Source organism: Panicum virgatum, chromosome 9K, assembly GCF_016808335.1.
Source record: "Panicum virgatum strain AP13 chromosome 9K, P.virgatum_v5, whole genome shotgun sequence".
NCBI classification, from domain to species: Eukaryota; Viridiplantae; Streptophyta; class Magnoliopsida; order Poales; family Poaceae; genus Panicum; species Panicum virgatum.
In genome coordinates, this window is record NC_053144.1 from 63,293,575 (window position 1) to 63,318,022 (window position 24,448).

The window sequence follows — 24,448 nt, forward strand, 5'->3', positions numbered from 1 at the left end:
AGCAGACTACTTATCTCTCATACCTTATATATTTTCTCTCTCCATTACCAATAATATCTTTTATATTTTTAGTAGCAACTGCTGTAGCAGATTACTCAAACGATAGGATGGAGGGAAAACCCCCCTATATTTGAGGGAGAGGGAGGTATGTTTTGGCTATTGCCAAAATTTTTTTGGTATTGATGATGTGATTGGTAGTCTGCTGGAGAGCACCTCTCATTACCTAAAGGGCAGGTTTTTAGTATTTGGAGAGAGGAATAGATAGTCTACTAGAGATGCTTGAATTGAATTGGTATTTCAAAAAAAAAAATTGAACTGGTAATCTGCTGAAATACCTCTAATTATCTAAATACTATTTTTTAATATTGCGGATAGAATGAGTGATCCGTTAAGAGATACCATGGTTGGCTAATCGCTATCTCGTCTCTTGCCGACTGCCTTGTGCCTGCGCTGGATCGATGGCCCGTGTTTACTTGTTAGGTTTTAGATGCCTAAGCTTTTGGGTATAAAATACTGTATCACTTTCGTTTGTATTTGATAATTATTATCCCGTCATAGATTAATTAGGCTTAAAAGATTCATCTCACAAATTATAGACAAACTGTGTAATTAGTTATTTTGTTTAGCTACATTTAATACTTTATGCATATGTTGAAACATTCGATGTGATGGAAAATCTTGTAAAGTTTTGAAATCTTGAAGCCAACTAAACAATACCTTAATGTGGTGATTTGGTACATTATCATTGCACGATGCCCAACGTTTACTTTCGCTAACCAAAATCAGAGTGCAGTGTTGACGTACCACGAATTTCCCTCATCACGTGAACTAGAAAAGCCCGCTTTGCCGCGTATGACCAATGGATGACTGTTTGAGTTGTACATGAATTGTTTTTTTAATACAAGTATTCCATTGTCTTTTTAGTCTGTTACTCTGTTTTCTTGTTTGGCTATTTACCTCTCCTCTTGGCAGGTGACATTTGTTGGAACTCCCTTTAACTGAAGGCGCGATTAATGTTGCGACTTAGGAACAATGACAAAAATATATCCTCATCTAAATTATAGGGAAAATTGGGACTTAGGAAAATGTGTGGTGCCTACTCCATAGGAAATATTGGTAATTGGCCAAACATGCACCCTCTAATTTGTATGATAAATTAGGGCATAGGCAAAATATACATCCTTGTATCTATGTATCTTTCTGTCAATAGAAAAAATCCGGACTAAATGCTCGTTCATCGGTGAGTGAGAGAGAGGGAGGGTTTCCAGGGAAGGACATTGCCAAGGGTTTAGATCCGGCGATGGAGCGTTGTTGCTCATCCTATCGGTGAATATTTTATATTGTAAATTGCATATGATAAATTTAATATATTGAAATTGTGTGTTCGTAGGAACTGATCAGTTGAGGTGTGTTTTTAACTCTATATATGTGCAGTGTTTTGTTGTGTAAAATATCTCCATGTTTGTACTTTCTTTTTTTTAAGTTGAGATTATATAGGTATTTCTTAAACTATCACATATTTTTATCCAAACATTTGAACGTTGTAGTGGCAATGGATTGGCCATATGTACTTGGGGCACGGTATTTGAAGTAATTAGAATTTTAATATAAGGTTCTACGTTTGATAAATCGTTTAAGCTTGTTATACCTGTAAACTGCATATAGCATCAGGGGAGTTCATTTGTTAGGGCGTAGTACTGTATGATGATTCATTTGCTACGATGTATTTAGTCCAGGAGCATTGAAATTGATCCTCTTGGCTTTTTTTCCAAATTGAATGATCACCAGGATTTATTATCTATTCATTGCTACAGTAATTACTGAATTATTGTCCGCCATGATACGATACCTTTTATATTTACATGTTACATTATAGACTGTGATATAATATTTCTTGCTACTGGATGTTTAAACTTTTCCCCATGAGAGGTTACAAAGAGCCTCGGTAATATATGAGATTCTGGATTTGACTCTCCATGGGAGCGAATTTTCTAGGATATAACGGCATCGTGCATGTAGTGGTAGGCAATATTTTCGTCGACAGCGAGGCGCCTGTGGTGACTTAGAATCTCGAAGATTTGCCGGCTTAGTCTTCGAAGATGCTCATAAAATTAAAATTTCGCACGTGTGTTCATAGGGGTGTGATTGTGCATGCGTTGTAAGTATATGAGTTGTACTATATAATCTATTTAAAATGTAAACTTTTTTCCTTATTTTTGGGTATGTATGGTGGTATGGTGCCATTGTGACGCTGGGTTTGTAACTTTGTACATATGTATAATTTTACACGTTTCTATACTTAGGGTTTAGATCCATAAAATCAAAATGTAAAATTTTTATAAATCGCTTGCATAGTGTCGTCAAAAAATAAATCGCATTACACAAGCGGACTGTAAAATCGCGAGACGAATCTAATGAGCCTAATTAGGACACGATTAGACACTAAATTGTTACAGTAATTCTACAGTAAACATGCTCTAATGATGAATTAATTAGGCTCATTAGATTCGTCTCATAGTTTACAGACGAGATCTGTAATTAGTTTTGTAATAAGTCTACATTTAATAATTCAAATATTAAAGATTTTTTTTCAAAAAATCTAAAAATTCAAAATGCAAAGTGATCTAAACAACGCCTAACTCTCACTTCAATTTGCTGTTACACGTGTTGAGTGGGGCCATGCATGTGGTGGCATATACCTTCTTGTTGTGCCCATGTGCTTGGGTCAGTGCTCCCACCGAGCGAGTAGCATAGGCAGCAGCTCAAACCTCCGTGGCTCTCTCTCATGATGGTCTGCTTCTGCTCAACTCCCCTCTCTCTATCGATTTGCTCTCTCTCTCTTCCCCAAGGCTATAGGCCTCCAGCACCTTCTAGCGGTAGCTAGGCCCCCCATTTCCTCTGACAGACCCTCCCATCTGCACCTACAGCTTGTGTTCCCCTGCTCGTCTACTGACGGTGTCGGCAGAGAGGCCGCGAGGCATGGTGGAGGAAGATAGGGGAAGGTTGTTGCTGGCTGCGGCGGCGGCGAAACTCAAAGCCAAGCGTGGTGGCCCCGGTGGAAGAAGATGGCGGCGTCAGCGAGGTCACTGGCGAGTCATGTGGGGAGGTCGCCGTTGCGATCTCGCTTCGGCCCTGGCGCGAGGTCGTCGCAACCGTGGCGCGCGGGAGCTCCAATCCCGGCCACTGCGAACGCGACCGAATGTTCCGGCGGCGGTGGCGCGGAGACTGAGCACACTGGAACCCACTATCCCGGCGGCTATTGCATGTCACAGTGGCCCCCGAGTCTTCCAGATCCGGTTCGTCGGCGGCAGATCTGCCCAGCCTGGGGCTAGATCCGGCCCTCTGAAGGCCGGCGGAGGTGAGCCGTGCGACTGCGGTGCGACGACGACGAGCTGGCGGCGGGCGTGCACGCTCGGTACCTAGACGACAGCATGGGCCCAGGTCCAGCTTAACGGGTAGGAGGACCGATCCACCCGCGTGTCTGCTTACCGGGCGGGAGGCCCAATCCACTGCCTGGGTTCAGTTCGCGGGTGGAAGGCCCGATCCAACGGCCGCTTCCACTGTCTGGGTCCAGGTTTATGAGTGTAAGGTCTGATCCAACGGTCGTTATTAGGCACTGTGCAGATTCGACAGTTACCGGGTTATCGGGCAACGTGGACCCGCTCCCCGCCCAGAGAATGGTCCAATAATCGTATTATAGAGATAGAGATATGTGATTGAAACATGTTGAAGTTGCTGCCATGACACCGGTGGTAGTCAGTTTCAGTACTGCTGCTGCACCTGGAGAACATGTTCAGACAGCCAAGCACCTGGAGGACATGTTCACTGCCAACAAATGCACGCACAGTCCGGGCCCAACACAGGCGCACAATAATCAAGATGTTCAACGATGGCTCTACACCGTTGCATCATCCACTGTGACATTACAGGATCAGGCACATTCATGAACAGCTCCACCAAACAGGCTTCTGAATTCTCATAACACGTCGCAGCAACGAACTGTTTGGTCCCTTGCTGTACATGCTGCCAAAACCAAATGCACAATTAACTCAGATTAGAAAGGAGAAAGCAACGTGCTTGTTACACCGCACAAGAACAGAATCCTGCACCGAGCCATCAACGCGGCAAATCACTTTGAGAATGATATCACGGCTCAAGGAGCAATAACAGCTTTTATTACATGACCCTCGCTAGCATATGGGAAAAAAAATGCTCAGGCCCGAACACAGAGATGGACAACAACAATACGTACATGCTACAGGCTACAGCACATCATCGACCGATGACAAATATCACCTACGGATTTACATTAATCATGAGACCAAAATCAGGTTCCTCAAGCAGGTGATGTTCCAGGGACAGGGGATGAGAGATTCCTATAAAGAACAAGTGAGGCATTAAATCAAAATGGCGAACTACTGCTGTACAGATTCTGAGAGCCAAGGGGGGGACTGCTAAAGCTTTCACAGTTGAAAAGAAGCCTCCTCCTCTGGCTCAGATAAGGTCCTGGCCACTGGTGGTGTCACTTCCATCTTCGCTAGAACCCTTTCCAAACACCTCTTCAATGACATTGTTTGTCGACAGAAAATCATGCTTATCCCACCCTGTAGTGAAACCAAACTCCCAACCTTTTGTGTCGCAATGGTCTCCGAAGAACCCATGTTCTGCATCACCAGCAAAACCATCATTCCCGTAATGGTGGTCTTCAACAATATCAGTAGGTGTCCCACCTTCAACGCCAGCCTGATGAGCCTCAAATGATGTGCAGGAGTCATCTTGTGCATCTGCATCTAGCTTGAACTTCTGTTGATTATGATCCATAAATGACATGGCGGCAAGACCCTCTGGTATGGCACCCCTCTGCACACCATCATGCCTGTCTGCACTGGCACCATCATCCTCAGCCCCAGAATCTTCATAGAAATCCCCATCTGGAGGAACTCGAATGCATGCGACATCATCTTGATCAGTAAGGGACTCGGTCGGCAAGTATTCGTCAGCTCTTCCTGTGACTGCAAACTCACCATCACCACCTGCTTGCCATTCATCATCGTCACTGTCAATGTTCATTGGATCAAACCTGTTCTGCTCAGCCCTCTTCCTCAACATGAAGACATTGAAGTAGTAACTAACTAGTTCTTTGCTGGACTTGGATGGGAAGGCAAGAGGGAGTTCATCCCAGAAATTTCTGCGCAGAGAAGCAGGATTTGATGAGACCACTTCCTGGAACAGATGTTCCTCCTCTTCAGTCCATCTTGAGGCAACCTCCTCTCCCATATCATAGAACCCTAACTCCCTGAAGGTGTCTGCACCAACCGAAACCTTCAGCTTTTCTCTTGCTTCCCTCACATGCTTCCTCACACAATTGATTGAGTCTTCATCAATACAATCACAGCTTGCCTTGCAGTGAACAGGTTTCAGCATCAAAGACAATGCAACAGTACCAGGCATTGGCATGATACTATTTCTGATCCACTTGTTACTCTCGTCATCTTCCGCTTTTCCATCAAATGGCCTACACTCAGGTAATTCAGCCTGATGATTTGGCCCAATAGGAACGGGTTTCCTTGTGGGGCAAGGACCCACAGATTGATGAAAGCTGCCAGGCCATAGATCATCTTCAATATACGTATGAGCAAGTGAAAAATGCACAGGTGACTCTACACCCTCATCTTCACTTTCCTCACTCTCATATATCGGCGAGCCAAAGCTTCTTTCGTATGTTGTGTATGTGGGATACTGATGAACATCCTCATCAGCACTTGTATGGTTGCCCTCCTTAGGTGTAACTGGAATAAACAAAATGGAATCTATTATCTATCTGTCTCTGCATACAGTAACTTTCGGGAAAGACAAGTAAAGAGCGGTATAGTTGACTTTCTTACTTTGATCTTCCTGCTTCTGCCGTTTGCATTCAACTATGTCTGTCATGTCACTGGATGCATGTCTCTTGTTATGATCCACTGCAGGTGCTTCTTTGACACCACTTGCCACCAACGGTGACTGAACAGAAGCATTCACTAGATGAACACCATGCACCAAGTCCTCATGGAATGAGCCAACCGTTTCATCTCTCTGACAAACTTTGGGACAAACTAATCATGTATTAGAGTCAAGCAAACATATAATAGAAGGCAGAGAAAAGATGCTTGGTCATTACCTGCAATCTGGCATTTCTCAGGAAGGAAATTTGGACGACTGGTATCTACTCCCCTCGTGTTGCTACATGCAAGCTGTTCAGAGTGGTGCCTGACAAAAGTCTCACTGTTTTCCTGATGCAGCATGCTTGTCCTGAGAGGATACAGAACGAAATTGATTACAATTGTAGTTTTACTTAGTAGTAGCAGACAGTCACTGCACACAAGACTGAAAGGAAAACACCAATTCAGGAGTAACAATAAATGATTTAAGCTATGTACAGGCCCCACGAACACCTTATATGGAGGTCAATAGACGAAATGTAATTCGCATGTTCAACTGCCGAAATGAAGGACACAGAAGAAATGCTATCCCTAATGATTTAGCAACGTAACAACGTTTTTGTTCATGCAACAATTAAGTGGAGCAATAGGCTCGAATATCGCGGTCTGAAACCCTATCGAATTCGAGAATAGGATCAAACACCTCTGGATCGAACGAAACCCTAGGTTCGCATCCGCCCACCAGAAAAATCACGCAAAATTGACTCTCGAAATTGCGACAATCCCACCTGAAACCTACAGATCACGCACGGATCCGACGTTTCCGTGCAAAATCCGGCTTCAATCGAGCGGATCGGAGCCCGAAACCGACCCGCGCAAACCCTAACCTCGGGACCCTACGAAATCGAAGAGAGGGGGGAAAGCTGGTACCAATCGAGAGCTCCCGTCGAGCGACGAGCAGATCCGGGGCCGGATCGGGGAGCCGAGGCGGCGCCCTGCAGGGATCGGGATCGGATCGAGAGTTCGTTCGGTGCGGGGGGAGGGGAAATTTTGGGGAAAGGTTTGTTCGGTCCACGACCGCGTCCTTTTTTCGGGCTGATTTATTTATAAAAACGGGAAAAGAAAAAAGGCAGCGAAATCGCGATTCCCAACCATGTCGACCGCGCGTTGTGGTGCTATGGGCCACCATTCCGTTCACACACAAACAGTCTGCGGGCTACGGCCCCTAGACTGGAATAGAATAAGCCCAGTTTGCTAGACACAAGAGATGGGGGGTGGGGGGTAGAAATCTATGGTACGACTAGTCGCGCTGGCGCTGAGCGCGGCCTTTTTTTTCATTTTTATATTTAAAAAAAACAAAATTTTAAAAATATATATGCCGAATAAGAAAATTTTTAAAAATGGCTACCTGTCGCCCATTGGGGCGACAGGGTGCCTGTCGTCCATCCATTTGGCGATAGGACCTAAATGTAAAAAAAATTACATTTATGTCCTAGCGCCCAGGGCACATTAAACAGTGAATTTGTAAAATTGATATAAAATCGTAGAAAAATCGTAAAAATACAAACTCAACTTTTCTGGATTTTATGAAATAAGATCTACAACTTTTGTTACATATAGTTTTTCATTTGATCAATGTAGCTTGCTCTATTTTAAATACCAGTTTAATGCACTTTTATTTAAATCTCAAGATCCATCCTTTGATTGCATGTCATTTTTTGCCAGAGTGTTGCATGTGGTGAGTATAGACTTGTGTAAAATTGGTAGGCCCAAAAAATACTTCTAGCATAAGTTTTTAAATTAGATCTTGCAATATATCTAGTTTAAATGAGTTATTTATCCATGCTGCTATACTGAGTTTTAGGAGCCATAACTTTTACAGTAGCCTTATTTTATTTCCTAAGAGATATAGAAAAAGTTTGGTAAATTTTAGATAAGCACAACTGGACCAAATGAATTATGACTAAGGTAAATGCACTAAATCAAGAAAAATAGTTCTTGTGCCTAGAAAAATCTGAAATAATTCATTTGGTCTAGTTGTGCTTATCTAAAATTTACTAAACATTTTTTATAGCTCTTAGGAAATAAAATAATGGTACTGTAAAAGTTATGCCTTCTAAAACTCAATAGAGCAGCATGGATAAATAACTCATTTAAACAAGACATATTGCAAGATCTAATTTAAAAACTTAATCTATAAATGTTTTCTGGGCCTACCAATTTTGTACAAGCCTATGCTCACCATATGCAACACTCTGGCCAAAGATGACATGCATCCAAAGGATGGATCTTGAGATTTAAATAAAAGTGTATTAAACTGATATTTAAAATATAAAAAGATGCATTGATCAAATAGAAAATTTTATGTAACAAAAGTTGTAGATCTTATTTCATAGAATCCAGAACAGTTGAGTTTGTATTTTTCTACGATTTTATATCGATTTTACAAGTTCACTGATTAATGCGCCCTGGGCACTGGACCTAAATGTACATTTTTTTACATTTAGGTCATGTTGCCAACTGGATGGGCGACAGACACCCATTTTTGAAAATTTCCCTATTCGACATATATTTTTGAAATTTTGTTTTTTTCTAATATAAAAATGAAAAAAAAGCCCCAAGCGCGCGACCGCGTACCACCCTGCCTATGGCCTATTATGGGTCCGCGGCCCAATAAATCGTCCATATCAGAGCGTCTATGGCCCAGCTACCTCACGCGCCATACAAGTTGTATCTGTTAAATTTGCATGCCCACATGTAGTACTCATGAGAAGGAAACGTACATTTTTTATATGAAGCTATCCTAAAAAATATTTTATCTACTTCATATTACCTCTGTTTCGAGAATCGATTGCACCAATTTGTTCTACATGACAAGACGAACAAAACTAGACCTCATTTACATATATTTTAACGATGTTTTACACTAGTAGCAACTTATATGATGACTTCTTTCTTTCTATAGCAACTTATGTGTATACCATATTAATATAGTAACAACTTGTGTCTATATCAACTATTATTTTGTATCAACTCTTGTGTATAGATGTATGATTGATTTTATTTGTTGTAACTTGTATCTTATATGCGGGGCAACTCATGTATAATAGATGTTTTTATGACAACTTTTATTTTATATGTGCGAAAAATATTTTTAGAGCAATTTGTATATAAATTTATATGTATGAAAAATTACTCTTTTTTAACTACTCATGCGTAAGACACTTTATCTCTGTGACAAGTTATTGATATTATGTATATGACTGATTTTATTTTTATGACAACTTATGTATAGACCATTTCTATGTTTATAGCAATTAATGTTCATAACAATTAATGTTCATAACAAATTATGTTTTTGTGCCAACTTTATTTTTGTAACAACTTATAAATATTTCTTTTTGATAACTACTAGTTGAATGCCCGTGCATTGCTACAGGTAATAATTTTGTCTCATAAGTTGATTGCATTTATAGCAAAAAAAAAGGATCGAAAAACACACACAATTTAACACCCAACACTCCAAACTATTTCAATTAATCTTCAATATGCTGTAACACATTAAGTTAGTCAAATTAGTCTATGAGAAGTAAAACTATTTCCGACAAAAGCTTGTCCAAATTTATCAGCGAAGCCGAACATAGGCCTGGCAAAAATCATGCACATGGCAAACAAAGCGAATGACAAAAACAGAATGTACCAAAATGCACGAGGTCGAATTCTATCTTGTTTTGACCCCACAGACTTATATAGGTTCTCTTGACTTCATCTAGTTCCTCCCACTGCTTTCAATTACCTGAGACCAGTAGAAACAGAATAAAATTCTCGATTATTTCATCACTCATTTAGTTAAACATATTTATCTTGAGGCTGCTGTAATACAAAATTAATAAGGGATTCGGAATCCAATACCATTCCGGTAATCCTATACAAATTTATCTCGATTATTTCATCACTCGTTAATAGGTAGTCAGGTACTCGACTTGCGGAGCATCACTTATCTCATTTAAGTTGTTTTACTATGCACTGGAGGTCTGAAAACTTAAGCCATGCAACTATTTTAAGAAACTGGAGCACAAACAAAAAATTTATCCAAAGGACTTCCATTCACCACTCTGAATTTAACTGTGCTGTTGAACAAAGCCGGTGGCAATAGCGCCTTCATTGCTCCACCTGCAGTACAGAAGTGTTCAACTTCTAAATTATTTGGAAACAAAATAATTGAAATACTTTGGAGTGAATGCAATTCAAACAAATGAAGCTTGTTGGTCTTCCTAAGTTAGATAAGCTTGCATGGCAAATTTCAGAAGGGAAATAGACTAATGCGGCTGCTGAAATCCATCAGTTAAGTGGGTGCTGAAAAAATTATGTGTACATACTAAATTAATGACAACAATGGATATCTCATATAATAATTTACTATGTTTTTATTAACCTTAAAATTCATTAAGCCATACATCCATACATCAGCCATCCCATAAAGTGCTTATGCCTTCAATGAATGGCTATAGATCTTCACATCAAAATTATTTATATCGAGAAAAAGCCAAGCTGAAGTTAAACACCGAGAAAAGGATATTACAATTCTTGATTGAATGGTCTGGACATCTGATGCAGCTATCTCTAGAACACCAGATCATCAATTCTTATGGTGTGTCCATAAGTTACCAGACTGACCTATTGTCAAGACCACTTGAAATGATTTTTTTTCTTTTCAAGATACTGAAATAGTTTGCATGCTACGACATTTCAACAAATTGGGGACATGCATGATGAGTATCTGTGGTCTGTGGATCCTAGACAAATGGCGATTATTTTTGTTTAGAGTAAAGCACATCCTATCTGTCCGAAAAAAGAAAGAGTATAGATGCAAACTTCACCAATAGAAACTATGTGAGTATGCAACAATAAATTTTTAGCTGAAAGAATGAAATAAGCTAGAGGGAAATGCTGTTCTGATCTAGCAGGGAACTGTCTCATTGGCTAAGCTAGAGGGAAATGTTGTTCTGATCTAGCAGGGAACTGTCTCATTGGCCATTAGCAAAGGTCATGTTTCAAGTAGCATGAAGTCAGCTTATCGGCTAGATCAGACTATTATGGATTATGAAATTAACTCTTTATGGGATTAGAAGCTTGTTGCTACTTCTATATAAAGTTCAAAGAAACTGAGTAGAATACCTCTAGTGAGAACATTGCTAGTGACATGTTGATTCAGCATAAAAAGAAGAGAACTTTAATAGACTTTAACAAACGAATATGGTCCTTAAAAGATTATGCAGCAAAAGACTGAACAAGGAAGTATTTTGGACCAAGCAGACATGAGCAAAGCAAGATAAATCAGTAAGCACAAAGAAAAATTATTTTATTCATAACCCTTTCACACATGATTCCAGTCTCCTCAGTTCTCACTCTGAACAGAAGATTTGAACTACTACCTACCTGCAGCAATTTGTCATCTAACTTGTAGCTTCTCAAAGTAGAGAGTGATCGGACCACCTATGAAATGAGAGACGAAATTTCAGCAGTCTTATATTCTTAATAAACAATCTGAATGGACCAAATTTCTGAATAGAACCTAGGATAGATATAAGATTGCATGATGTACGTCTATTCTCAACTGTTCAAACCAAAATGCATAGAAAACATAGCTCAGGCAATAGTAATGTGCTAAGCATTTCAGATTTCAGAATCTCCAACCTCCCCCAATCCCGGGTCTTTTACATCAATATATTGCAAAAGACACCTTGTTAGCTTTTTACATAGCTATGCTGGACACAGTCACCGCAATATATGCTAGCCATAACCAGACAGTACGACAAATTGATCATATACTCTAGCAAGATACAATGTTGATGTCGGATTCCTTTCAGTGATCACACCTGTACACAGCCAAGATTGTATAGCAAGGTTATGTTACTTCTGCATTGACTGCACACGGCTTGCAGGCATTTCGTCGAGCAGGAGCTTGAAGCAACGAACACCCAACCTTCCCCAATCTGGAGCTTTTACATCAACTTTATGCATAGGAACCAAAAATTGAATCTCTAAACTCACTCCCACACACAATGACTAAGGACTACGAATGAGGAAAAACGACTCACCAGCACTCGTACCTTGTCTGACGGTAGGAGACTCCACTCCGGCGGCAGCGGCGCTTGCCCACCCGCACCCCAGCGGTTGCATTGAAAAATATTGAACAACAAGCAGTTCTTAGTTACAAATATGACATGAAAACTTGAAACCAAGAAAGGGCATTTGCATAAGAAGAAATAACTGCAGCTGAATTAACAATTCATACAAGTTAATGTGGGTGTCATGGAAGATGCCTGAATGACAATAGCAGCAGGAAGTGTTTAGTTGTGTACCCTGCTAGTTTGGCTTACTAAACTACAGTTCAGTCATGGATGATCGATTACTAAATTACTCATACAAAAAAAAGTATGGTTTTGCATCTCGAGAGAAATTCAATATGTTGTTCTGTTTTGATGTGGATATATTCCACGGAGATTATCATTATACTACTGATCATTCTGGCCTCATCCTTCTTTTGATATCTAGTTAAGGGTAACAGACATTCAGTGTGCAATCCATAAAAGCAGAACAACATGTACTGTGAATCTGTGTTACAGTATGCAAGTAAGATGCTCAATTGTTAACTTGCAGATGCTCATTTTTTTTAGTAATCAAGAAGTTCACTCGAGGAATCGGGAACTCACCTCAGGAGGCGCAGGGCGAGCGGAAAGGAGGCGTCCCGTGAGGCCGGAGAGCGAGCCGCGGCCGCGGCCCTTCGTTGCCCTGGAGAGTGCGGCCGCGGGTTGGGCCGTCGTCGGCCGGCGCCGTCGAGCGCGCAGTGGGAGGGTGACGGCGACAGCGCAGGAGTCCAGCGGGTCGCGGAGGAGCGCGAGACGGGGCGGCGGGGCCAATTTGTGTCCAGCGGGGAGGCAGACGGGGAGGGCGAGGACCCCGCGAGCAGGACGGCGGCGCGAGGAGGAGCGCGAGACGGCGGCCGAGGAGGGGGCCCGACTCGGGGAGGGCGACGACGCCGCGAGGAGGACGGCGGCGCGAGGAGGAGCGCGAGTCGGCGGCCGAGGAGGGGGCCCAATCTGGGAGGCGAAGGGCGACGCGAGCGCCGGCTTGGCCGCGTCGATCTGGGAGGCGAAGGGCGACGGGGAGGAGGACGGCGGGGAACTGCCGATGCCGTCCGGCCCTTTTTGCCCGAGCGGGGAACTGCCGATGCGGGACGGCCTTTTCGCGTGAGCGGCAGGCAGACTCACGGAGGAGGCGGACGCACGCGAGTGTCGACAGGACTTCGTGCTTTTTAGGTGGTAGGAGATTATTTTATATGTGTGGTAATTTATATATTATATATTTGCCAACTCATATGTATAATATATGTAATTTTTATGGCTACTTTTGTTTTACATTCATGGTAACTTTTATTTTTAGTACAATTAATATATTAACTTATGAGTTTGATTACTTACTTTTTTTCTACTACTTATGTATATAACATTTTGTGTTTGTGACAACTTATATATAAGATTATGTATACTATGTGACAACTTTAGTATATTTGTGTGATAGCAACTTTAATATATACATGGTAGCAACTCTTTTTGTAATTTTCGACTACATATTTATACATAAGTTGCCACGAATAAAAAAATCTACAAAATATATGCAAGTGGGATCTAGTTTTGATCGTCTCGACATGTAAAACACAACTGTGAGAACGAAATCAGAAACAGATACTCTATTGAAAAGTTATAGAGATTTAGAACACTTTTTTTTCCAAATGGCGTCAGACATGCAACTGCTCCTCTGCCCAGGCTGGGTCGCGCGGTTCCCTGTAGCGTGACTGGTCGCGGCTTAACGCGGTCCATTGGGGGTCACGGGGAGAGAGAGAGAGAGGGAGTACGTTTCTTTTTTTGTTAGCGAGGGAGGGAGTACGCCAGTACGGTGAGAAGTTTTTTTTATCAAGGCATACATGTATTATAAGTTATACAAGGATAGTACAAAGACGCGTACAATACATGTACACCAAGGAAGGATATAGAGCACAACTGCGACAACCAATTAGCACACAAGTCCCTAAAAATAAAAAAATTACAATCAAGTCCCTTGACCCAGGTCGAATCCTCCGTAGTCCGTTGCTACCGGCCATCGCCACAAGGAAAATGCCGCCATCCGCAGGACAGCTAGAGCACCATCGCCGCGAGGCTTTGAAAGAGCTGCAATAGACACTTGCACCGAAGAGCAAGATAAAGCAAACACTGAAAAAGCATCAGTCGGGGCGCGCTCTGAGCACCGGCGCCCCTGGATCTAGACTCGCCGGCGACGAGAAAAGCCACTGTGGGACAATCGAGCCTAGATCAACTCTCCCATCGACCATAGGATATTGATCTATCTCTCCATCCACTACAACAAAAGCCAACGAGTTCACCTGAAGATGAGCCACCAATGAACAACTCCTGTACAGGTACTCTTCGATGGGAGTCGGGAGTCCATTCTCCACTCCACAGCCTCACCGACGGCGCCAGATTGGAGCACTATCGGGGCGAGGGAGAGACTAGGAGGACCTTATTCCTTGACGCCACCATCGTCGCCGCCTCGACGACGTCATCAGAAATCTAACCCTAAACACCCTAGAACCTAATCTACACCGTCGAACGGAGAGCCACCGTTCTTGGTTCCCACACATCTCCGAGGGCTCAAAGTTCACCGGAGGTGTAGGGGAACAGCGACCTTGCCGGTAGGCCTCCTTGTCGCGCCCTCTTAACTGTAGCTGTAAGAGGAATCGAGAAGAGGCGCAATAATCGTAGTACGGTGAGAAGTTGAGATACTTCCGTGGTGAGTGCTAACTCCACCAACACGTTCATCTGGGTTTGTCTGTTCTCTTCCCTCCTCGCACAAATTTTTTATTCAACCCCAAATTTTGCATGAACATAGAACATCGCATCATCTATCCATTCATAATTATCTATCCAAAAAGTGAAAAAGCCATCTACTACTGTACAGATTCTGCGGGGGCCATCAGTGCAGCGCAAGTGTGCAACATCCCGTCCAGACTGCAGACGAGACCGTTGATTCCTAGCGAGAGAGGTGCGCGAGAGACAACTCACGCCCAGAAGATGCTGCCACGCTGCAAAAAAAAAAAAGGAGCTTGGGCTCGACACGACATGGATGGCACTTGTGCGATTGGTTATGCTCGGTACGATCGATAAGGGAAAGGGAGGCTCCAACGAAAACTGAGTCCCACGTACGCGAGAGACAAGTCACGCCCAGAAGATTGCTAGCTTTATTTAGACCGGAAATCCCTAGTCGTCACCGGTCGCCGACGACTCTTTTAACATAATCCTAACATGAAAGCCAAAGCACACCAGCAGATCAGGTGAGCATCGTGCCGTTCTTCTTGCGCACCTCCACCTTGAGCACGTGCTCGTCGTCCTCCCACTCATCCTCCCACTCATCGTCGTCGTCGTCGACGCAGGCGCCCTTGCGGATCACACGGAAGAAGCAGGTGTCGCCGACCTCGAGCCCGTTGTCGACGCAGAACTGGTGCCACCCGTACTTGAACGCCGTGCGGTCCCCGAGCACCCGCTTGCTGCGCTTCAGGTTCACCGACCACGACCGCCCGCCCATCCGCAGCTCCACCCGGCGCCGCCGCGCGTACCCGTGCGCGTCCTGGAACTCCACGGGCACGTTCTGCACCCCCGCGCGCCAGACATGAGAGGTGAGTGGTGGGGTTGCGGTCTGAGCTTGCAAGAAATGGCGGCGCGGCGGCGGCAGCGATGATGGCAACTCACCAGGCACTGGTTCTGCTTCGTTCCCAGGTGCGCGTCTGCTTGCAGCACGCGCTCCGGTCGAAGACCGTGACGGTGAGCGCGGCGGCGCCGTCGTCGTAGCGGAAGACGAGCAAGTAGCCGTCGCGCAGGGCGTGGGCGCGGGCGAACTTCTTCCACCCGTGGCCGAGGTACATGTCGCCTCGCTTTTCGTCGGCGAAGACCTCCACGTCCCACAGGGGCATCATCTCCCCGCCGGCAAGCTGCAGCTTCAGCTCCCGGCGAGCTCCGAGGTCCCGGGCGAACTTAGCGGGCAGCCTCTGCGCGCAGGGCGATCTGATCAGATTAACTCACCAACGATTACTTGCTCACCACAGCGCGGCATAATTCCATGCACATTTCGTAAGCTATTTATTCCGAGCCGGTCAGCGAACAGCAAGACACATACCAGTGCCTCCTCGTACATCCCAGGGAGCAAGATCTTGAAGAACTCGAAATCGCCCAGGTTCAGGCCGGCCATCTCCTCTTCCATGCCGTCTCTGCACACACACATACGTATATCTTAGCATAGGATTACTGTACTCGAATCAGAGTGTTTCCAATTTCTCTGGCAGTAGTATGCTTTACACGAACACAAGCTGACAGGCCCAAAAAATTGTGCGTGAAAAGAAGAACGCCTAGCTTACGGGAGATGATCGAAGACGACGAAAAGAAGAATGCGAGTCAAAAGGGTAGCTGATGCAGAGTTTCAGGTCAGAGGGGTAGATGATGCAGAGTTTCAAGTAACATATATGAGCCTATGACTAGCAGAGGCTGACCTGTTGGCTGCTGCCGTCCGCTCCTTGCTGGAGCCTCGCCGTGGCCGTCCAACCCCAGCCAGCTCTCTAGCCTTCGGTCGCCGTCGGAAGATGGATCGACAGGAAAGCTGCACAAAAGTGGCAAGTTAAACTGAAACCTTCATGGGGTTTTGTTGTCTGAAGGTTGAACTGAATTAGAACAAGAACAAGAACAAGAGCTTGTAGTTTGCACAGACCGAGAGACGACGGGAGGAGAAGATGGGCACGGGACTGGTTATGTGGAGTGGGAAGAGACGGAGGAGAGAGCGTAGAGACGCAGAGAGGGCGAGGTGAGACTGATGGAACTGAAGCCGTGTTGAATGGACGTTGCACAGAAAGAGGAGCCGGAGATAGAGATGGAGATGGGCGCGCGAGGCTGCGTGATGGCTACATCTAGCGGTCAGGCTCAGAGTAAGCACATACATGGCTCTGTTTGCCTTGTTCACGCAGAGCTCATACAGTTGATTTCTTAAGCATGAATTATCATTCTAACTTATTTACAAATAATCAATTGGATTCAAATTCACTGAGTTTTTACAGAGACCATCTACCTGCCAATCTCCTATCCAGCTGCTGTAAAAGCTTGAAAACCCACATCATATCTCAACCTACCTTGTAGTTGTAAAGCGGGAAAACCCCAATTCCATCATTGGCTCGTGAACAGCCCATTTGACAAGTAGAGGCCCAGCCATTGCTTCAAGTAGTAAGCAATGCTTTTGGCTTGCCCTGCCATTTACGTGCAAATGAACAAAAGACGACCTGTCAATCCGCTCGCTGCATCAGTTCGACAGAAATAGCGCCAATTATTGGTGGCAGTAAAATCACCAAAGCACATTTGGTTTCTGAAATTGTGGTTCTTTTCACTCCCCAGTTTACATGTTATTGGATTAGTATGCAGGAATGAATTGAAGCTTTCTAGTTCATCACGCAACCACACACTCGAAAAACTTAATAAAGGCGAAATGCTAGGCACTGTCGCTTCACGTCCGTAGCCGACGATGGAGAAGTGAAAGCAGCACCAATCATGTCCTGTTCACGTCCGTATTATTTTTTCTCCCTTGCATCGTTAGGGCGGAATCTGGTTTGGCCATTACTCCAGGGTCAGTTGCTATTTCTTTGCAACGGCAGTAGTGTCAGGATAGACCTCACTAGTCTAGTAGCGGAAAAGATGGGCTGTGCACCAAATGCAATCAATATGTTTCCATATAGGAACATAAGATGTGCAATCTCACTTACTGCAAATGTTCAAGCAAAAATCAGGAATTTTTGGCTCATTTATGTGCCCTCCTTACGGGATAAGAAATTGATATATACAAATCTACAATTGGCCCTGACCAATTAGAAAAAATGGAAGCCACTTGAGCTGTGCAATCAGTGGAAATCAACCCCTTCATCCAGGGCCGTGGAGCCCATCATGACACGCGAATCGATCTGCTTGTCAAATTTCTTCCGTCTGCGCGCCTCAAACTCATTGAATCCATTCATCTGCAACAAATGGAAAAAATTGAAAGGAACTATGATCAAAACAAGTTTGTTTAGGATGGAGGAAAACTGTAGATGCTTTATGTAACTTATTACTTGTTGGAACTGGTCCATTGTGATTGGGTTGTCGTGGAGCGATATACTCTGAAGAGCCGTGCAGTCTTTCAGTAAGTTTTGCGGAAGCTGAAAATGCAGGGTTGAAGTTGGGTGACAAGCTGTTATCAATTTTGTAACAGAACACCAACAAATATCAAGTGCAAATACCTGACGAATTTTGTTGCCATTCAGTGATAAGGATTTAAGGCAAACAAGGTTGCAAATTGATGAGGGCACATCTTCAATTGAATTCCCTGCATATTTTGATTCAGGATTAGTTCCAGAGGTAGAAGGTGCTGAAGGAACTGAAAAGCATCCTGTATTTGTATTAGTTTTCAGCAATATCACTGGCTAGATGCCTAAATCTTATTTGATTTCACCAAAGGTGCATAAAAGTGCACATGGCTTCCATTGCAATTGGACTGTAGGTGCTAGCACAGGAGATATATAGGAATGGGAAATGTTCTGCAGCACTCATGTTCTCCTGTAGTGCATGCTGTTTGTTCCAAACAGAGCAAGGGCCACCTTTACTACAATCATAAAGGAGAAGAGCATCCTAGGAGGATATGATCGTGACATTTCAAGATTTTCTTTTTTAGATTGGAAAATAGTAAGCGGGTAAAATACCATATAGGATTAACCATGCAAAAGTATTCACAAGTGCATGTGCACATGAAAGCAAAGGAGGGGATGAACTGAAATAAGATCATGGTAGAATTGCAGAAAGTGATGGATACCATTTGCCTGCAATTCTTCCAGGGAATTGCAACCTCCAATTGATTCCGGAAGTTCCTTTAGTTTGTTATCAGATACGTTGAGTATTGACATCTGCATCAGATAATAAAATGATAGCACCCCAGTGATCAAATTGCGCATTGACCGTTATAAAATAAAAACTTCAGAAAAAATTTACAATGAACGAAAAATTTATGGAACTTATCAAGATGAATTAGTTTCAGGTAATGAACTGTAGAGTCAAGAGTTATTTAATATGAAAAACTGAAGTAACAAATTCTTGTTCTGTTGTATATCCTATCAATCAGTACTCACTATATGCATAAACTTTTTGAGTAAACAGACATGATTATAGTGCTCGAAGCAGTTCCAGAAACAAAGATAAAGATTTTGGCATTTTTGAGCCAAATAAGAAACTTACATTGCGCAAATCTCCTACACTCTTAGGCAGGGACAGTAAAGAATTCTGAGAAATAGAAAGTTGCTGAAGGTTTGACAGAGAACCCACTGGATGAAGTAAAAAGGATAGGTTAGAAATGCAATACAAATAGAGTATCATGGTGTTATATCTCTCTAACTGGCTAACTGCTAAGATGAAGGTTGTAAACACCTAGGCAAGCGTCAATAATTTTAGTTATAGTATATAATAACATTCTGCAAGTTTCATGTCTGTCGTTAAGGAAAAATAGGTTCATAGGAACTAACATTCTTCAGGCAAGATAGAGATCCTATTTCTGTCAAGGGTGAGGATTTTAAGATTCCGCAGGTGTCCAATGTTAGCTGGAATGATTTCAATCAAATTACCAGCCAAAACCTACAGAAACAGAAAGAAACAACAGGGTTGACTCCAACCACCATAATCTAAAAGATAAGAAAACATCAGAAAGAAGAATTAGTTCTTGCCACTATGGATCTCTATTCTCTAATCACATATCTATGTTGAATTCTAATAATGGAAACTCTTACAAGTCTTTGCATATTCACAAGTCTGCCAACATCCTGGGGAATCTCAACTGCAACATAAAATAGAATCAATTAATATTGCTCACAAGAATATAAATATCAAAATATAAAAAATGAAATAGCATGCAGCATGCAGTCTGTGAACAAAAAATGAAATCTGACTACCCAGTTTGTTGTTTGTCAAATCCAGAGTTCTCAAGGAATTTCCCACTTGCAGAACTTCATTTGGCACTTCCTGAGAGGTAAAACTGACATTAGATAACACTGGAAGAGAAAAGCATGATTCCTTAAGTTACAGAAGTGTACAAAGTATGTTTGTGCGTGCAGGAGACATCAAATCAATTATAAGTCGACATACATGCATATCTCACATGTGAAGCGATATAATAGAACAGATACAGAGATAAACAACTGAACATGTACTGGTGTCAATATTTTTGTTCATAGATGTAATCTACTAATCTATAAGGACGGCCCAGCTTTAGTTAACTCGATGACCATGGAGTAGTTCTAATAGTTTGAGACGGAAATCCACCCAAACCGAGGCCAGCAATCGAAGGACCCCTTCGTAATTCTTTCACCGTCACATATTAATTAATTCTACGAATTCCCAGGCATCGAACTAAAATCAGAATCGCTAGATGGGCACACAATTGAGTGAAGCCTACAGAAGGCTAGGAGCCTACGAGAATCGGGGCAAAAGAAGCACCACAATTTCGACGGGCAAAGGTTGGGGGCGGAGAGCCGACGAACCTTCAACCTGGCGTCGCGGAGGGCGACGATGCCCGTGGAGCGCCACCGCGTCGCGCGGCTAGCCGGCGAATCGGAGCTCCTGCTGCTGCAGCAGCCCATCCCCAGATCCCCTCTCTGTCTCGTGGGAAAGGTCGTCGACTTTGGATTGAGGGAGGCTAGTGCCGGCCGGCCGGGCGGGAGGTGGGATCTACGGACCGATGCGGATTGCTATTGCTACGGCGCCTCGCCCTCCAAATTATAGTGGGACCCGCCGGCTGGGTCTTCTCGCCGGCAGGTGGGCCCGAGGGTAGGCCTCTCGGTTTTCTTCCAGCCCCCAGTCCCCGTCGTACCCGCCAGAAAATAGGCGACTCCTTGACGCCGTGAGTCGTGACGACTGCTGAGGGAGGTCAGGAGGTGGATGTTTGTTCCGGTTGGGCTCAACCGCTTTCACGGCAGTTCGGCGGGTCAGTTCACGGGTGCTCCTGCTCGGGGTCCGGGGGGTGCCGGCTCGCGCCGTGCATCCACCCCACCCCTTGCCGGCCGCGGCGCCATGGCTTCGTGAGGTCGCGTGGAGCGCCCCGCCCGCGACGACACGGCGCTCACGCGCGCCGACCCTGGCCGCCGTGCAGTACGCCCGTGCTGAAACGATGGCACAGACACCAAGACAAACATTTCGAAGTGCAAACCGGCTTGACCTCCCTGATTTTGAGCAAGCAGCAGGTAGCTCCCGTGTTCTTGCACTTGAGAGCCCAGGCGTGGGCTTCGCAGTTCGCAATGTTGGAGATGCTCTCCAACGCGGTGCTGGGCGATCTCTTGAGCAGGTCGATCTCCTTCCTGTTGGCCAAGTACGAGAAGCAGGAGACGGATGGAGGCCGTGCAGGAGGAACCGAAGCGCGGCTGCGGCGCCTGCTGCTGAGGAGCGGCAACATGGTGGAGGAGGCCGAGCGGTGGCTCTCGTCACCAAACGGGCCGTGCTCCGGTAGCTCAGGGCCCTGAGGGAGACGAGATGTTCCGATCCGGGGCTGTTACGTCCTCGACGCCGTCACGTGCCGAGCCGCACACCCGGAGGAGGAGTCGGGCGCGAGGATGACGATGACGACGAAAAGGACGATGAGGAAAGGATCGTGGAGCTCTTGCGGCAGATGGAGCCACCTGGTGCAGCAGCGCTGGGTGTCCTCCCCTCATTGTTGGCCCCGCGCATATCGTCAAGGGCACTCTTGCGGTGCGGAGCATGTTTGCTATGATGAAAGGGCGCGCAGTCATTTCTCCTTCATCTGGTTTTATGTTCAGAAGAAGAATCCTCGTCCGAGAGGACCCTCCCGCAGTCCCGCCTCCACCGCGCGCCGACGTCGCTCGCCTGCCCTCCCACCCAGCTCCGCGTCCGCAATGTCCTGGCGCACCACCACCGACCGACCGGCCGCGCAGGCTCTGTGTCCGGTCGTCCAGCCGCTCCGCTTGAGCACGCGCGCAGCCTCGGCGGTGGTGCATGTTCTTCTCAGCGTGACAGTGTCACTTTGTCACAGTGCGGCCCTTCGTTCAGTAGCTGCACAATTTATATATCTAATAATACTATAATTCAGCCCACAAACTTCGGTTGGTTTTGCTGGCTTCAGCGTTCTAAGTTCAACAGCCGGCGGCTTGACGCTTTTCAGCTGATTGCTGATTGTATAGAGGGGGTTAGGTGAGAGATTGCTGATTGTTTTTTTTTTGAACAAACTGGGCTGGAGATCTGCCTTTCAATTAAGAGGGAAAGAGTTAAAAGTTTTTTTCGCGATCGTGCCTGAGCACATTTTTCATTAAAAAGGAGAGAAAGAGTTTAAAGTACAAGAACAAAAGGAGAAAAGGGGGCAGACACCCCTGCCGTGCAGCCTGGACAAGAATCCTAGGCGCAACACACAAGCACGGACACAAAGTAACAAAGTTGCTGATTGTCATCGAGCTCATAAAAGATGTGGACAGTGATTGTCATCAAGCTCATAAAGGATGTGGACAAAGATACATGGAACAGGTTGTACTCTTCCTAAAGAAGCATAGCACAGGGAAGTAGGATGATCATCGCTAGCTGATCGGAGAAGATTGTGAGGTTTGGGACGACGAACGCTCTTAGACTAAAATGCTTGTTTGCAGAAGCCTACTGGCATTTCTTCAAGATGACTGTCTTTGGGAGCAATGATCCCGGGCAACATCCAAAGCTGACGTCCTTAGCTATGGAGATGGCACGCCTGATGCAAGGCTCTTTCTTGTTTGCAAACATTGGCGCCGTGGTGTTAAGAGATCATTTTTTTTAGTAGGTGTTGAGAGATCATTTCGACACTCAAAGTTGGTCCAGGGATCTAACAAGGATAAGACAATACTTGAAAAAGAATGTCTTTGGTCTGTACACAGATGATATCAAGGATGAGGATCATCCTCTATTTACTTGGAGCCTGATCAAACATAAACCTGATAGATATTGTATGCTCTATGACATTTACGAAAGAGCCTCCCAGGAGGAGGTCCCAGAGATACCGTATTCAGACATGCTAGATGGGTGTGCTCAACCAAGAGGGACATACGAGATCCTGTTCTGGAAATCTCGAATCCCACCGTACACTAACTACGTATGTCAATGTGAGATACGTGATATGTAAACATACATTTGGTGTCAGAGAGTGTGGGCATGCTTTTGTCTCTCGACTCCCTCCACGCTGCTCCGAGGGTGATTTGATTTCTGCTCCTATTCTCAATCAAAAGCAAAAGACAAATGAAAAATCACTGCGTGCTAATGGATGGCAGGTCGGCGGCTATGGTGACTTCACTTTTGTGCTCTTGCAGTTCTACTGATGGCATTTCATAATTAGGTTAAGTTTTTTTAGAATAAAATTTTCTTTCTCAAATGCTGACCAATGGGTAATCAAATTGAATGTATGTTAATCAATTAGCATAATTTGAGTTGGTTGTCCGGAGAGGACCTACAATAACTTTTAAGCCCAGGTGATTTATTCGGACAAAATGAAATCAAATCTGAAAGGGAGAAGGACATGATACTTCACTTCTGTATGTCAATATACAAACCAAAGGAAATATAAATGCAATTCATGAACATAACATTACTTTGTTCAGAAGCCTAAACGATCAAAAGAGAATGTCTTCTGGTGGCTTGTTCATTTATCTAAAGCAAAATCACTATAGGATCAGGTTGATGCTGCATCAGAGAAATTAAAAATTAACCCTCTCGTGGCTGGTCGTTAAATCTCATTGTCGATGGATGTCCGTTTTAGGTTTTCATAAAAAATGTCCGTTTTAGGTGCTATTCTAGCGAATCACCCATCGAATTTCGCTATTTACTGAATTTGTATGTATATGCTACTGAATTTTTGAAACTTAAGGTGACATAATGTCGTAATAAATCATCCACATTCTCTGATTAATCATATAAAAGGCTCTAAATAGCCGGCTATAGCCACCGCTATGTTTGCTATAGCCTTTTAGGGAGAGGAAAAAGATAGAATATTCATCTCTTAGATCTAAAAGGCTAAATCCGCTTATAGTATACTATATTCCGTTATAGCTATTAAATTAAGGGTTATTTAGCTAGCTAAACCGTATAACTAGTATTTATTTATTGTTAGTTTAGTATTGAACTTCATCTTTTATAAAATTTAGTATTTCGTCAACGACACAACGAGGGAATGAAGCTCAAGATGCACTTCAGTACATCATTTTTTCTTGATTTCATGTTTATATGAAAAATTACTCATAAATTTATGCATGATGTTGAAGTAGAAATGCATAATTGTGAGAAACTTGTAGAAGATTAGAGAGTATGCATGAACCATCCTTACCATGCTTCATGGTGAAATATGCAATACTCTAGAAATGAGATATTTGTATGGTTAGATAAGTATGAAAAAGTTTCTAG

At 44.0% G+C, this 24,448-nt stretch overlaps 3 protein-coding genes and 1 pseudogene across 13 annotated transcripts; all 4 read right to left on the reverse strand.

The window, feature by feature from the left end:
• Positions 1–4,104: 4,104 nt before the first annotated feature.
• LOC120646888 lies at positions 4,105–13,202 on the reverse strand. Of its 11 annotated transcripts, none has more exons than XM_039923402.1 (7): positions 12,035–13,086; positions 11,361–11,417; positions 10,033–10,094; positions 9,622–9,717; positions 6,161–6,291; positions 5,886–6,095; positions 4,105–5,789 (listed from the first exon to the last, which is right to left on the reverse strand). In XM_039923402.1, the coding sequence occupies exons 5-7, from the start codon at positions 6,282–6,284 to the stop codon at positions 4,495–4,497; spliced, it is 1,629 nt and encodes a 542-aa protein (XP_039779336.1). In that variant the 5' UTR covers positions 6,285–6,291; positions 9,622–9,717; positions 10,033–10,094; positions 11,361–11,417; positions 12,035–13,086; the 3' UTR covers positions 4,105–4,494. The 11 variants fall into 11 exon arrangements, with proteins under 11 accessions (XP_039779336.1, XP_039779335.1, XP_039779333.1 ...); XM_039923401.1 differs by having other exon boundaries at positions 12,023–13,086; XM_039923399.1 differs by having other exon boundaries at positions 9,834–10,094; positions 12,023–13,086.
• LOC120648219 (putative uncharacterized protein ENSP00000383309) lies at positions 12,458–14,800 on the reverse strand. Its single transcript, XM_039924953.1, has 3 exons — positions 14,667–14,800; positions 12,638–13,166; positions 12,458–12,475 (listed from the first exon to the last, which is right to left on the reverse strand). The coding sequence occupies exons 1-3, from the start codon at positions 14,798–14,800 to the stop codon at positions 12,458–12,460; spliced, it is 681 nt and encodes a 226-aa protein (XP_039780887.1).
• A 418-nt stretch (positions 14,801–15,218) lies between these two features.
• LOC120648865 lies at positions 15,219–16,752 on the reverse strand (annotated as a pseudogene).
• A 961-nt stretch (positions 16,753–17,713) lies between these two features.
• On the reverse strand, positions 17,714–20,776 carry LOC120646889 (plant intracellular Ras-group-related LRR protein 7). The gene is made up of 9 exons (XM_039923410.1): positions 20,569–20,776; positions 19,981–20,050; positions 19,819–19,865; positions 19,558–19,666; positions 19,274–19,359; positions 18,855–18,945; positions 18,286–18,371; positions 18,118–18,204; positions 17,714–18,024 (listed from the first exon to the last, which is right to left on the reverse strand). Exons 1-9 carry the CDS (start codon positions 20,665–20,667, stop codon positions 17,911–17,913), a joined length of 789 nt encoding a protein of 262 aa, XP_039779344.1. The 5' UTR covers positions 20,668–20,776; the 3' UTR covers positions 17,714–17,910.
• Between the last annotated feature and the right edge of the window lie 3,672 nt (positions 20,777–24,448).